The sequence below is a fragment of the Solea solea genome, chromosome 7 (genome assembly GCF_958295425.1).
Source record: "Solea solea chromosome 7, fSolSol10.1, whole genome shotgun sequence".
In the NCBI taxonomy this organism is placed as follows: Eukaryota; Metazoa; Chordata; class Actinopteri; order Pleuronectiformes; family Soleidae; genus Solea; species Solea solea.
This window is the reverse complement of record NC_081140.1, coordinates 882,501-898,543: the sequence shown is the minus strand read 5'-3', so window position 1 is coordinate 898,543 and position 16,043 is coordinate 882,501. Positions and strand designations below refer to the sequence as shown.

At 40.8% G+C, this 16,043-nt stretch overlaps 2 protein-coding genes across 3 annotated transcripts in view; one reads left to right on the top strand and one right to left on the bottom strand.

Annotated features, from left to right (window-relative positions):
* Positions 1–11,174, top strand: LOC131462973 (inositol-tetrakisphosphate 1-kinase-like). 2 transcript variants are annotated; one of them, XM_058634569.1, is made up of 10 exons: positions 1–138; positions 1,072–1,096; positions 1,670–1,792; positions 4,054–4,171; positions 4,254–4,355; positions 5,860–5,900; positions 5,983–6,148; positions 6,295–6,362; positions 10,208–10,370; positions 11,021–11,174. In XM_058634569.1, exons 1-10 carry the CDS (start codon positions 20–22, stop codon positions 11,125–11,127), a joined length of 1,032 nt encoding a protein of 343 aa, XP_058490552.1. In that variant the 5' UTR covers positions 1–19; the 3' UTR covers positions 11,128–11,174. The 2 variants fall into 2 exon arrangements, with proteins under 2 accessions (XP_058490552.1, XP_058490553.1); XM_058634570.1 differs by having other exon boundaries at positions 1–142.
* Positions 11,175–11,247: 73 nt separating this feature from the next.
* The window catches only part of LOC131462972 (cilia- and flagella-associated protein 251), a 15,857-nt gene continuing 11,061 nt past the window's right edge, over positions 11,248–16,043 (bottom strand). The window contains exon 5 of the mRNA XM_058634567.1: positions 11,248–14,226. Within this exon, the coding sequence (XP_058490550.1) occupies positions 14,158–14,226 (69 nt within the window). The 3' untranslated portion in view covers positions 11,248–14,157. The remainder of the gene's footprint in view (positions 14,227–16,043) is intronic.

Sequence of the window (16,043 nt, the reverse complement as noted above, 5' to 3'; positions counted from 1 at the left end):
TCTCTGCTGCTGCTGACCCATGCACACACACACACACACACACACACCCACTCACACTCATGTCAGGCCGCAGGGTGGGCTTCTTCCTCAGCGACAAGAAGCGCAGGAGGATGAACCTGGACGCCTTTGCACACTTCTGTGCGTAAGTTCACTGTTTCTTCTTCTTCATAATTGCTATGATTATTCTTAGTAGTATTATTAAGAGCTTTTGAATATATACCATTGGGCTCCTATATACTATAAATATGATCTGTTTTATTTACATATTGTTTAATGTTTACATCAAATCTACTTAATGATCAGCCAACTTTATATTATTGTATTTTGAATTTCATGCTCACCCAGTATGGGGGGTGGTTAAGTAAGTTTAAGTAATCTTAAACTTCAACAATAGCACAACACTGTTTCTCTTAAACCTGTGTTTGTCTGTCTACTACTGTACTATTACTGTGCCTGTGTGTGAAAAAGGGCTATTACTCTAGGTTTATAAAAACATGTTGGATCATTCCATACTTTACATACACATGTTGTATGAATTCAGCTCATTGACAGTTTGCCAATCATTTCAATCCAAATGTCACAGAATTTGACAGACATGAAAACGACAGAGCTGCTGGTGAACTGAGACGTTTGCTCCGTCCTGTCACATCAGTACAATTCAGTCGTCTTACTCCTTTTAAAGCTGATGCATTTCCGTTCATTTCTCCAACTGTGGAACAAATATTCTTCTCCCGTAAAGAACAAATACTGTTGCTGATTTCTATTTACATTTTTACAGTCTGCACATAGTGAAGCATGGTATATGTAAGATTTGTGGATTGTGTTGGATTTGACATTGTTAACTGATCCAGTCATTTAGACCAGTATTGGACCGATACCATTACTATGTGCCAATGTTCACAGTCAGGGAAGGTTTAAGAATAGCTGCTGTAAGGACGGTCAATAACTACTGTAATGGGAATATGTCTGTGAGAAGTTTTCAGCTTTGTCAACCCTGTGCAACTGTGTGCTTTATTCAAGTTTAAAAGTGAGACAAAGAAATGAAAAAGTAAACCTTTGCTTTTTTGTCAGCGTCCATGGTGTGGAAGTGGTGGAGGTGAGTGATTTAATGTGTGTACATGTGTTTATATTGTGATGTCCAAAAACTCACAAACCTATCCTTGTGAGGACATTTTGACATTGTGGGGAGAGCTTTTTCAGGGCTTTTTCAGGGTAAACTTGGTTTTAGGGGTTGGGCTAGAATTGGGTCTATATAAGTTTAGTTTAAGGGTTTTTGCTCACAGGTCATAATAACAACCACATCTTTTCTTTCAGCAGGTTAAACATTGTATAAGTATTCATCTTCACAGACACACATGTGTCATATACAGATGTCTAAACCTTTAGTAATCCATGTCACAGCCACCTGCTGCCACCTCTTACACAAAAGGCCAAACAATGGTTGTGTGCTTAGTACCTGCCCAGATACCAGTGTTACACACATATGCTGTGGCATCGTTTACAACTGTTTTGTTGTAGATGTACTGCATGTGTGACTTGACTTCAATCATGGGAGGAAACATGTTAACATGTCTCTTATTGTTTACATGCATACTGATATATAAGAACTGAGTTGTAATTGTACTTACATTATAGTGTTTATTATGAGAGTGTTTGTGTTGTGTGGCAGATTGACCTCACTCAGCCGCTGATACCACAGGGACCCTTCAGTGTCATTGTTCACAAGCTTTCTGATCTCATTGTGGAGGCAGAGCATGACAGCCAGTCACAACAGCTGCTGGCCAATTTCCAGGTAAAACATGTTTTAGTAAGTGTACAGTTAATGTTGACTTGGCTTGAAGTGATGATTTTCAGCTTTTCTGAGGCACTGACAGTCTGAACTGTGCAAACTAAACGAAAGGCTCCCTGAATGACATCAACATCCATTTATCCATCTTCTACCGTTTAATCCTCCACGTGAGGGCTGCACTGGTACCAGTCCCAGCTGACACAGGGTGAAAGGCGTGGTACACTGTGGTCAGTTGGTCAGTCCATCACAGGGCCACTAGAGACAAACAACCATTCACTCTCACACTCACACCTATGGTCAGTTTACAGTGTCCAATTTGCCTAATCCCCAAATCTGCATGTTTTTGGATTGTGGGAGGAAACCAAATATTTTCACTGCTCTATTTCAGCCTTTTCTGACTGACTGGAACGTTTCTGACCCACTCACCTGACCCTGTGCTATATTGTTCAGCTGTTAGAGACACAGGTTTGCCAAAAAAAAACCCTCAGTCAGAAACCTTAGTGTTTACTTTGATTCAGAAAGTCCGCCCACTCTTCTAAAATTAAACCACTCCCTCCCCACTCAGATGTTGAAGAGGTCATCTCACTCCTCTCTGGTCAGTCTCAGTCACAAATCACTCTCCCACCTCCAGCTGGTTCAGAGTGCAGTCATGGCTGCTCTTCACTGGCTCCTTTTCTTTGATTTAGTTGATTTTAAGATTATACTGATCACTTTTACAGCTCATATGGGTCTTTGATCCCAAGGTGAGGTCTGCCTGGCTATTCTGAAGTTAAAGCTCAAATCCATCAGGGCCCTTCAAGATAAGGCTCATAGAATCAGTGATATCTTTGAAATCCCTGTTTACATCCCATGTCTATACTGGCATTCTTGTGACCTTGTCTTTTTATTCATTTATTTATTTATTTATTTATTTATTTATTTTTTATCTTTCTGACCCATTAATATTGACAGTTGTTGTTTTTACCATTATTATTGTACTTTGTATTCCTTGTTGTTGTCTCTTGTCTGTCTTCTTCTTTGGCTTTCATGGCTCTGCTCTGTCAAAGCACTTTTTAAACTCTGTTTAAAAAAGGTGCTATATAAATAAAGTTATTATATTATCATCAGTATTATTATTATTTTACATCTTAAACCTGATTTATATAGAATTAGATTTGTGGCAATATTTTCAAATGACACTTTTGTCATTTTTTCAACAGACGCATATCAAATAACGATTTAATCATTCAAAAATATTGTTAATTAATGTTTTATTTATTTTAACTTTGAATTTTAGATTTATATTAAAGTCGCACGGTCATTGTATCTGTATTTAAATATATTATGTACATATATGTATATATATTACTCTACACTGCTGTAATATATCTCTTTTCCACATGGTACTGTAGATTGTAATACAAATAAATTAAAACATTAAGTTAAATATTTAAAACATGAAAATAATAACGATATATATGCATTTATGATAGTATTTTATGTTCTTTTATCAACACTGTAGGTGGCGCTAATGAGGCTTAAGCACTTGCACCACCTGCCTTTCAAACAGTAGAACAATGAAGTAGCTGCTGTTCGTACTTGTACTTGTGTACTCGTGTACTTGGCAAGTATGTACTCCAGTCGTACTTCTCAAGTACGCAACTACATACTTGTGTAGTTGGGTGTTGAGAAAGGGCTGTCACTCCAAAACTCAGTACCCAATCAGTAGGCAGCTTCTTAAGGCCCGCCCATGGTCGCAAAGAATAAATGCATTTTCAAACAATAAAACACAATATTTTTGAATGATTAAATCAGTATTTTATTTGCTTCTCAAAAGTGTAGTTTTCTTACATGAAAATATGAACACAAATGTAATTCCATAGATTTAAGACAATCACAGTCAGAAGTTACTCACTGATGTGAATGTGGATCAACACTTAACAGCTTTGAATCATTTACAAAGACAGAAACTTCCATATAAAAGCTGTTCCTGTAGAAAAGTCCTTTCATTAAGTAGTTCAAATGTGTCCCTGTCGACAGCCACGATAAGAAGAGATGAGATGAGATGTTAGTCCCACACTCACTGACGGAGTCACAGCAGCAAAGACACTAAAGCTAATAAACATGCATTTTCACATCAATGAATGTTCAATATAGAAAGCTATCGACTATTAAGATTATAAAAACATATGCATTATAAAGTATGTACAGTATGAGCGTAACGTTGACAGTGTAAACCAGGATTGTATTTGACATATTGATATTACATTGACGTTGTGTTACAGAGCTATGTGTCGACTCATCCCGATACCATTCTCCTCGACCCGCTGCCAGCGATGACCCAGCTGCTAGACCGCTTCGCCTCTTACAGGATCATGAGCAAGTTGCACAATTCACTCCGAGGTGAATTGTGCACCTTCACAGAGTGACTGATGTTCACTGTTACTGACAGATGTCAACAGCTGCCTCTCCTCCTGTTTGACAGACTGGCGTATCTGCAGTCCTCCCTACCTGGAGGTCCAGACTGACAGTGACCTGATCTCCATTAACCAGACTGTGACGGCTCAGGACCTAAGCTTCCCTCTCAGTCAGTTCACCTCGCTCAGTTCTTATCAATGTGTGTGGCGCTCATACAGAATCATGAGGAGAAGGGTGACAGTCGGATTTTATCTCAGTAAAATGAACTCTTAAGATGCTTTCAGACATGCACAGAGGGGTTGGCATTTTACCAACATTCTCCTGCAAGCAATTCATTTCAATTGTATTTGTATATTGCCCAACACACATTATCATACAACATCTCATCATTCATGTATGTTTAGTGTCTTACATTAATCATTCATGTATATTTCTTTTCCTCCTTATATTTACTGTATAATCACTTCGTTGATTTGCTTCTTTCTTCTACTTATTCTTCTATCATTCAATAGTTTTTTATTTTATGTCTTTGTTTGCAACAAATGTAGTCTTTGATTTATGTCTTCATGGGAGGAGTTTTCATACAAGCACATCCCAATACATTTTTTATATAAATTATTTTAAATTATGTTTGTGCAAGTAAATAAAAAAATAAAAGGTCAAGACTTTACAATAACTACAGAGATAAGATAAGGATTATTAATCCCGTATGGAAATTCAGTTCAGTCACCCAGCAGCTCACAAAACAGCCAAGATTGTAAATGAAGGCATTAATAGCGTTTGTAGCATTTAGATTTAAATAAAGTAAAAGGATAAAAGACTGATGCTGATAGAGTCCACATTCTCTGGGAAAAACGACCACCATTGAACGGTTGAACATAGTGTTTGAACGATTCAGGAGCAGGCAGTTCTCTGAAGGCCTCGAGCATCTTCCCTGATCCCTGATACATCATCACAATCACTGTCAAAGAGACCCAGCAGGAACTAAAGGAGCACGTGGAGAGAACAGGAAGACATCTCTGACAGAACCAATGTTACTGGACAAGCATCTGCTTCCATCAGCTGGGAAGGGAAGGAGTGGTAGTGACAGAGAGGAGAAGAAGATAGAGAAAGAGACTGGGAACCTTTGACAGTGATATCATTAATAACAACTATCGTCTTTATTATCTCATCCAGGGTGTAACATGCTTCTCACCCAAACTCCATCTGCACCAGATCTATTGTTTGAGTCACCTTTTGTGAGATAATCCACACTAATCCAGACTTGGCCCCCTCTCCTTCATCCTTCAGTGATTCTCCTGCTGTTTCTTTGTGTCCTACACTCAGATTATAAACTGTCACAAATCTTCAGGCTTTATCTGGAGTTTCTGACTGAAAATGATGGTTCATTTCCATCATATTATAATCGTGTTACTATTTCACTTGAATGACCTAAAATCCTGAATATCCTAGTGCTTCATTGACCTCATGATTGTATTATCTATCCTTTGAGAGAGCCATGGGGGAGATCCAGTGTACTCTTAGTGCCAGTCCCAGGCCCTGAAAAATGGGAGGGTTGCATCCGGAAGGGCATCCGGGGATCAGCCCAAAGAAGACAAGAAGACAAGTCCTCGTTTTCTAAATGTGTTAAATAACAGAACGGAAAGTAATCTCTTTTTCTCTGTTTGCCCCAGTTTGTAAAACCAGAGTGGCACATGGCTCAGTTTCCCACGAGGTGAGTTTAGCTCTGATGTTGTGTTTCATTCTCTCCTGTATGTGTGTTCTCTGTTCATCTGTGTAACCTGTTTGTTCTGCAGATGTCTCTGATCTTCAGTGCGAGCAGCCTGACTGATGTCCGTCCTCCCTGTGTCCTCCAGAGCTTTGTTAACCACGGAGCTGTTCTGCACAAGGTCTTTGTGATCGGAGACAAACACTTCTGTGTAGAGAGGCCCTCACTGAAGAACTTCCCCTCTGGTCCCTGTGGTCAGTCTTCACTAACACATGTCACATTTTATTTGATATCATCTCTTCAGTGCCCCGTCCTTGGAACCTCTTTCCGCTGTCTTTTTCTCTGTTGCCTGATTTTGCTCCTTTTATTCACTGTAGCTCTGGTTTCCTTCTGCCTCCAGACAGGAAAACGATCTTCTTTAACAGCCACCATGTGTCCAAGCCTGAGTCAAGCTCTGATCTCACAGCTGTAAGTATTAGAAATAACATTCCATTGAAAATAAAAGAAACATATTACACAGAGATCAACAACCATTCACTCTCACACTCACACATTCAGAGTGTCCAATTAACCTCTGCTTGTTTTTGGACTGTGGGGGGAAACCGGTCTCACACCCCCACCAAATGTATTTGATGAGGATAAAAAACCTACTGAGATGCACCATCAAACATTTATGTTTTTTTGTTTTTGAGTCATAAATCCAGAAGTTTTCTTGGCTGAACAGTGCAGCCACAGACACACTCACATGGATCGTGGATCGTTCCCTCTGACCTCACGCTGTAGTGCTGTAGTGCTGTAGTGCTGTAGGTGTGTTTTCTCGCGCTTCAATCATCAATTTGGATGATAGCTGCACGGCATTTCTGCTGGATTATTGTGGTTGGTTGACCAACACTGTTCTAGTGTTTCTTCTGTAGGCTGAGCTGGTGTTTTCCTGTCCTCGGTAGGCTGAGCTGGTGTTTTCCTGTCCTCAGAAGGCTGAGCTGGTGTTTTCCTGTCCTCGGTAGGCTGAGCTGGTGTTTTCCTGTCCTCGGTAGGCTGAGCTGGTGTTTTCCTGTCCTCAGAAGGCTGAGCTGGTGATTTCCTTTCCTCGGTAGGCTGAGCTGGTGTTTTCCTGTCCTCAGAAGGCTGAGCTGGTGTTTTCCTGTCCTCTGTAGGCTGAGCTGGTGTTTTCCTGTCCTCTGTAGGCTGAGCTGGTGTTTTCCTGTCCTCGGTAGGATGAGCTGGTGTTTTCCTGTCCTCAGAAGGCTGAGCTGGTGATTTCCTGTCCTCGGTAGGATGAGCTGGTGTTTTCCTGTCCTCAGAAGGCTGAGCTGGTATTTTCCTGTCCTCTGTAGGCTGAGCTGGTGTTTTCCTGTCCTCGGTAGGCTGAGCTGGTGTTTTCCTGTCCTCAGAAGGCTGAGCTGGTGATTTCCTGTCCTCGGTAGGCTGAGCTGGTGTTTTCCTGTCCTCAGAAGGCTGAGCTGGTGATTTCCTGTCCTCGGTAGGCTGAGCTGGTGTTTTCCTGTCCTCAGAAGGCTGAGCTGGTGTTTTCCTGTCCTCTGTAGGCTGAGCTGGTGTTTTCCTGTCCTCGGTAGGATGAGCTGGTGTTTTCCTGTCCTCAGAAGGCTGAGCTGGTGATTTCCTGTCCTCGGTAGGCTGAGCTGGTGTTTTCCTGTCCTCAGAAGGCTGAGCTGGTGATTTCCTGTCCTCGGTAGGCTGAGCTGGTGTTTTCCTGTCCTCAGAAGGCTGAGCTGGTGTTTTCCTGTCCTCTGTAGGCTGAGCTGGTGTTTTCCTGTCCTCGGTAGGATGAGCTGGTGTTTTCCTGTCCTCAGAAGGCTGAGCTGGTGTTTTCCTGTCCTCTGTAGGCTGAGCTGGTGTTTTCCTGTCCTCTGTAGGCTGAGCTGGTGTTTTCCTGTCCTCGGTAGGATGAGCTGGTGTTTTCCTGTCCTCAGAAGGCTGAGCTGGTGATTTCCTGTCCTCGGTAGGCTGAGCTGGTGTTTTCCTGTCCTCAGAAGGCTGAGCTGGTGTTTTCCTGTCCTCTGTAGGCTGAGCTGGTGTTTTCCTGTCCTCGGTAGGATGAGCTGGTGTTTTCCTGTCCTCAGAAGGCTGAGCTGGTGATTTCCTGTCCTCGGTAGGCTGAGCTGGTGTTTTCCTGTCCTCAGAAGGCTGAGCTGGTGTTTTCCTGTCCTCGGTAGGATGAGCTGGTGTTTTCCTGTCCTCAGAAGGCTGAGCTGGTGATTTCCTGTCCTGGGTAGGCTGAGCTGGTGTTTTCCTGTCCTCAGAAGGCTGAGCTGGTGTTTTCCTGTCCTCTGTAGGCTGAGCTGGTGTTTTCCTGTCCTCGGTAGGATGAGCTGGTGTTTTCCTGTCCTCAGAAGGCTGAGCTGGTGTTTTCCTGTCCTCGGTAGGCTGAGCTGGTGTTTTCCTGTCCTCAGAAGGCTGAGCTGGTGTTTTCCTGTCCTCGGTAGGCTGAGCTGGTGTTTTCCTCTCCTCAGAAGGCTGAGCTGGTGATTTCCTGTCCTCGGTAGGCTGAGCTGGTGTTTTCCTGTCCTCAGAAGGCTGAGCTGGTGTTTTCCTGTCCTCTGTAGGCTGAGCTGGTGTTTTCCTGTCCTCGGTAGGATGAGCTGGTGTTTTCCTGTCCTCAGAAGGCTGAGCTGGTGTTTTCCTGTCCTCAGAAGGCTGAGCTGGTGTTTTCCTGTCCTCGGTAGGATGAGCTGGTGTTTTCCTGTCCTCAGAAGGCTGAGCTGGTGTTTTCCTGTCCTCGGTAGGATGAGCTGGTGTTTTCCTGTCCTCAGAAGGCTGAGCTGGTGTTTTCCTGTCCTCGGGAGGCTGAGCTGGTGTTTTCCTGTCCTCGGTAGGCTGAGCTGGTGTTTTCCTGTCCTCAGAAGGCTGAGCTGGTGATTTCCTGTCCTCGGTAGACTGAGCTGGTGTTTTCCTGTCCTCGGTAGGCTGAGCTGGTGTTTTCCTGTCCTCGGTAGGCTGAGCTGGTGTTTTCCTGTCCTCGGTAGGCTGAGCTGGTGTTTTCCTGTCCTCGGTAGGCTGAGCTGGTGTTTTCCTGTCCTCAGAAGGCTGAGCTGGTGATTTCCTGTCCTCGGTAGACTGAGCTGGTGATTTCCTGTCCTCAGAAGGCTGAGCTGGTGTTTTCCTGTCCTCGGAAAATCTCACCATATAACTAGACTAAATAAATCTTCAATAACAGATTCTTAACTATTTAGAACAAAAGTCTCAACAAGGCAATATTAGAAATGAGAGGTTAACATACCAGTTTATTGAAATGTCCAGTGGTAGAAAATACAGCCAGTAAGTTGTGTGACACACACTTGATGTGTGGGAGCTCCACGGTGAATGGGAGCTCTGTCCCTTATATCCAAGATATCCAACCAGAACACAGACACTTTACATTAACATATGCATTGTGATTTACTCAGGAATTTCTGGAATAGGTGCTATAGCATGTTCCATCACTTCTGACTGTTTTTAGGATGCCATGTCTTGTGAAGGCGGCTGCTGGGATGTTCTGTAGACACTCCATCTAAAAGTATCTGATGAGATAGTCACATATGATGATGTAGTTCCATGAAAACTAACAGTCGATACAGTCAGCCACAGGCTTTCAGGTACTGCTCGGGAAATCATGGGCTCTTTCTGGTTTGAGTTGCTGTGTGTGTGTGTGTGTGTGTGTGTGTGTGTGTGTGTGTGTGTGTGTGTGTGTGTGTGTACTCTATCTGGTGACTCCTTCCAGGCCAGAACATGATCTCTTGAGCATCTTTTCTATGTCTTCATCATCCATGGATTTTCTTGACAGAGCTGGGTTTATCCACAAACAGCTCTGAGTTGAAATCTTCACTAATTTCATTGACAGTGTGCACGTCTCTGTGTCCTGTCTTCTGAGGGGTGATTGAATTTTCTGTACTTTAAGCATCACTTTCCTTTTGTTGGCATTCTACGTGCCTGTACATGCCTGTCATGATGTCCCCCACATGCAGTGCAGGCCTTGTACGGAGCATGTTTGTACTATGTGGCTTTGCCATCTTGTCGCGTACTGCATGCACATGTGAGGAATATTCACTCTACGTCATTGTGTCAGTAAACGAGCAGGCGGAACAGCAGCTAACAAGCCATCTTTGAAATTTAAATGCTCATATAAATATGAAGTTTGGTAATACTCACAGGCATACATATACATATATACACGTATATATATATATATACATATATACATATATGTATATATATATGTATATATATATACACATATATGTATATATATATATGAATGTAAGCTTGAATCAGTTCTTGAACTATAGTATAATGTGTTTTCCCTCCTGTTGTCGAAGCTGGACGAGCAGATGCCGTGCCTGCCTCCTCCCAGCTCCCAGGCCGTGGCCGCTCTGGTCAGAGAGCTCCGAGTTCAGCTGGGCATGGCCCTGTTTGGTGTGGACGTCATCATCAACATACACACACACACGCTGACTGTCATTGACATCAACATCTTCCCAGGTACAGCAGCCACACTGACATCCCATAATATATGATTATAGATAATACCCAGATAATATCTGGGTATTTTTGTGTGTATCTAAATATATGTGGATATAAAGCTACACACAGGTTATTTCTCTGGACTCATGAAACAATTTTCTTTTTAGATGTTTGGGCCTATATATGTATATATATGTATTTATACATATATATGTGTATATATATATATATATATATTATACTTATATAATATATATACATATATGTATATATATATATATATATATATACATATATGTATATACTATATTAAACTGGTACTTCTGAGTCTGAAATGGAGGAACTGTAACAAAAACTATTTCCTTCGGGATAAGGATCATTTCCTTTGGGATGGAGTGGCTCAGTGGTTAAGACTGTTACTCTGTGTGCGCAATGGTTGCAAGTTTGACTCCACTCCTGGCTGGTTGTACTCGATTCCATTGTAACTTGCTTTGGATAAAAGCATCTGCTAAATGATATGTAATGTAATAATAGAAGTGTTGTGATATATATCTAGTATTTCACAGCCTTTAAAACCAGGAAAGCCTTCACAGATATGATGATAAGACCATATGTAGATATAATATCCTTGTATGACACAGATATTCTGACCTCTCCCTTTCCTATAGGATACGAGGGAGTGCCACAGTTTTTCTCCTCTCTGCTCGGCCACATCAAGTCAGTGCTGGACACACAGACATCTGCTGGTCCACGTGGTCCATGTGCTGGCCTTTAAGTCACATGGTCTTCATGGTCTTACTGCTGTGTGTATGATTCTAAAACGCTGATTATTGATCATGTGTCGCTTATGTGCCTCTCTGTGATTCTCGTCACATGTCAACAAACCAAACGTTGAAACCATTTTCCATTTATTGATTGACAGGTAGCATAAGAAGAAGATACACCAGGCACAGCATACAGCACTTTGAGCAGCCAGTAGTATTACAAATCATGTTTCAGGGTTTTATTTTCCTTTATTTTCCTTTGACCGTTACTTAAAATGTCCTCTATGCGCAGAAAGTAACACTTCATTCATTCATTCTTGCTTGTTTGTAAAACACATTATGTGGAGATATTTTGCACTTGTACTGTGTATCAACCAGGGATGTCCGATAATATCAGGACATTGTGGCGAGCTGGAGACGCAGTAAGCAATAATTGATTCGAGGTAAAAGTGCCTTTTATTTATATAACAGTCACAGCGTTGATTTAGAAACTGCATGAACTGCATGAACACTCACAACAGACAAACACAAAGGTAGCAGTAATCTAGTGTCACATGTATGAAAACAGCACAACAATGGTAGAGTTACTCCCATCATGCCTCTCAGCTACGTGAACAAGTCGTGCATGAGCAGCCAAAAGCATGATGGGAGTCACACAGTTGTGTTTACTGTGATATTTAAGCATTTAATATAACATATTTTAATAGGTGTTATTTTTACAATGCTGTATTTAGTATTTAGCATATTTATAATGCATTTTAAAAATGTCATTTAATGTATAATAATGATGAAATTTGCTGTAAACTGAAAAAAACCCTACAGTGTACAGAGTAGAACATGTTTCTGTTCATTCTGTAATTATGTTTATTTGACGTCATAAAACTTATATGTAATAACACATTTTAAATATTTATACAACAAAGTGATAAAGTGCAGCATGTCAGTGAATCCACGCAGCAGCTCGGTAATACATCGATAATAAGCTTTAAAATAAATCCTACTGAGCGACGAATAAATAACTAAAACCTCATTTCTCATAAAGTTTTAATTTCGTACAGTTCACTGACAGTAGCGTCGTTCACGAGACGTCACGTGACCGCGCTTTGCTGTGCTCCTACACAGCCGTGACACGTCACTCTGGGCTTTTCATGGCCTTTAGGAAGGTTTTACAAATGTGAAACTCCATGAATTAAAAAAATAGAATATAATGATCTATAAGAGGTTTTTATAGATCTTTATATGAACAATAAAAGTAGGCAATATGTTTTAATTCCACAGCAGGAAATATGAGATGTGACCTAAAATGAGTTTTGTGGGGAATAAGCCTGTATATATATATCGGTATCGTATCGGTTGATATTTGAATTGGAAATTAAGTGTTGGACAACATCAGCACATCGAATATCGGTAAAAAAAGCCAATATTCCTAATATTAACAGAAAATTACAAACGATTCATTTTTTTATTTATTCTTCAGTGAACAGAAATCTACTCTTTGGAATAGACGTTAGTGTTGCTTCATGATGGTTTCTGAAACTGTAAATATTGGCTAAAAACCATGCACTTTGATTACATATTAAAATATATGACGTTATGACTTATTGGAATAATTATTGCATTCCCATGTGCTGTTTTCTGCACTGTATTATTGCAGTGAAGTGGGCTTCCACTGTAACCCTGTTAAATTTGCACCATGTGCATGTCCACACAGAGTCCTCTTGGGGGCGTGACTTAATCATTTCTATGACATTGGCAGAAAGACTATTGCCGTGTTTCCACTACATGGTCTAAGCTCAGCTCACCTGTCTCACCACTTCACAGTTCTGGTTGTGTTTCCATCACTCACTCACTCACTACTCACTCACTCACTCACACACTTGTGATGCGTGACTTGTAAAGCAGTTGTTTTCAGTGTATTGAATCATTAGAGTCAGTTAGTTCAGTTCTTCCTCCATGACCGGAGCACAGACTCCGTCTGACACAGACACTGGACGTCACCCTCACACCTATGACCAATCACCTGATCCCCATGTTGCACGTTTTTGGACTGTGTGGGCGGAACCCGGAGAACCCGGAGAACCCGGAGAAAACCCACGCACACACGGGGAGAACATGGGAGTGGAAAGGGGCTTATGGCAGCTGATATGTAGACAGATGACATGAGTTTATCAGTGATTGTCAACAGATGGCTTTAGTGTGTCACTCTGCTCTTGGCTCCTCCGTGGCATGTTAAGATAAGAGTGCAAAGCTGACTGAGAACCTGAAGTGACACTTTTAAGACCTTGTAAGCTCTGAGTACATCTCGTCCTTTCAGTGCACACTAACCACGTGCTGGGAAACTCAACGTCACCGTGGTTCAAATCAAACAGTCTTGTTTTTAACAGTGCATGAGCCAAAAGATGATGATAATGACCAGTGTAGAAGAGTCACCATCAGTTTACACATACAGCAGTCGTCAATGAAATATCAAATAATCAATTATTATACTTCAAATACTTCAAATACACATAAGACTTCAGTTCAGTTCACTGACAGGAAAAGCACTGAGTGAGCGCCAGTACTCATGAGACCCATGAGACACATGGGACACATGGGACACATGGAAACACATGGAGACATGAGAGACATGGAGACATGAGACCCATGAGACACATGGGACACATGGGACACATGGGACACATGGAAACACATGAGACACATGGAGACATGAGACACATAGGACACATGGAAACACATGAGACACATGGAGACACATGGAGCTGCAGACATGAGACACATGGAGACACATGGAGCTCAACTCATGTGTCTCCATGAGACACATGGAGCTGCAGACATGAGCTCCATGTCTGCAGCTCCATGTGTCTCATGTCTCTCATAGAGACATGGAGACATGAGACACATGAGAGACATGGAGACATCTGAAAGAGCACTGGGGAAACAGTGATCTGTTCCAGACCATCTTAAAGCGTACGTACACTGATGTTTCTCATGAATGTGTGAAAGTGAATAAAACAAAGAGTCCTCTCAGCAGACCGCGGGACTCATCCTCTGCGAAGCTCTCTCAGTTCTGCTGCCACCTTTTGCAGCTCGGCCTCAATCTCCAGCAGCTCCTGTAACACATGACATTCTCACATCAGTGATATTTGGGAACACCCTGTTTCAAATATGTTTCTTATTTTGTCCCAAACATTTTAAGGCACCACCAGGTTTGTTGTTTTGATATGGATGACATATTCCATAAATGCTCCATAGTGTACAGCTGTTCAGTTCCTGATGTTCAAAAGAATCTTGACAATTTTTCATTGATAAAAAGAAAACACAAATGACCGCCTAGTTTATCGTGCATCTGCAGACCTGCCAACTTACCGGGGATTTACTGTCAATTCTATTGTTCTTACATATTGTTCTTACATATTGTTCTTACATACTGTTCTTACATATTGTTCTTACATACTGTTCTTACATACTGTTCTTACATACTGTTCTTACATATTGTTCTTACATATTGTTCTTACATATTAGTCTTACATATTGTTCTTACATACTGTTCTTACATATTGTTCTTACATACTGTTCTTACATATTAGTCTTACATATTGTTCTTACATACTGTTCTTACATATTGTTCTTACATACTGTTCTTACATATTGTTCTTACATACTGTTCTTACATATTGTTCTTACATACTGTTCTTACATATTAGTCTTACATATTGTTCTTACATACTGTTCTTACATATTGTTCTTACATACTGTTCTTACATATTGTTCTTACATACTGTTCTTACATATTAGTCTTACATATTGTTCTTACATACTGTTCTTACATACTGTTCTTACATACTGTTCTTACATATTAGTCTTACATATTAGTCTTACATACTGTTCTTACATACTGTTCTTACATACTGTTCTTACATATTAGTCTTACATATTGTTCTTACATACTGTTCTTACATACTGTTCTTACATACTGTTCTTACATATTGTTCTTACATATTAGTCTTACATACTGTTCTTACATACTGTTCTTACATATTGTTCTTACATATTGTTTTTACATACTGTTCTTACATACTGTTCTTACATATTGTTCTTACATATTGTTCTTACATACTGTTCTTACATATTAGTCTTACATATTGTTCTTACATATTGTTCTTACATATTGTTCTTACATACTGTTCTTACATATATTGTTCTTACATACTGTTCTTACATATTGTTCTTACATATTGTTCTTACATACTGTTCTTACATATATTGTTCTTACATACTGTTCTTACATATTAGTCTTACACTAGCCTAAACGTCCTCACTGTGGGACTAATAAAGGACGATCTTATTCGCTAACATTTCTTGAGCTGTGGCGTTAAAACGGTTACATCATTACCGTTACATTTCGTCCAGAAGTTGACAGTTGGCAGAAGCAGCAAGTATTTAATTAGTTGATTGCATGTGTTTTAACAGAAGTGATGACATTTAAGGGGTTCCTTGAATGTATCTTGAAGCTGCTCTTCTCAACTCAACACATCGTAGATTCCAGATGAAGACATGGTTAACAATCCTGAAGGGGATGTGTTAGTTGCACGATTTATTTTCAATGTGTGTGTGTTGACAACAGTGCACTGTTACTGTTCCTTTAAGGTTTTGCGAGAGGTTCCAAGTGTGCGCAGTGTCTATTCGTGTCTGTGACTGGGGTTTTGGAAAGTTGTGTTTACGTTCCGAGCGAAACAACAGCCTGTGTTCATGTGTGTGTCGGCACGTTGAATAAAAAGAGAAACGTCTGCTGCCTGCTGTGTGTGCGCTGACGTTACAGTATGACACACATAGACATCCTTCCCCTAGTTTACTAGACTAAAGTAAGAATACAAGCCTGACCCAAAGGCTTTACTAGTCCAAACTGGACCATGGTAGAAACCCAACA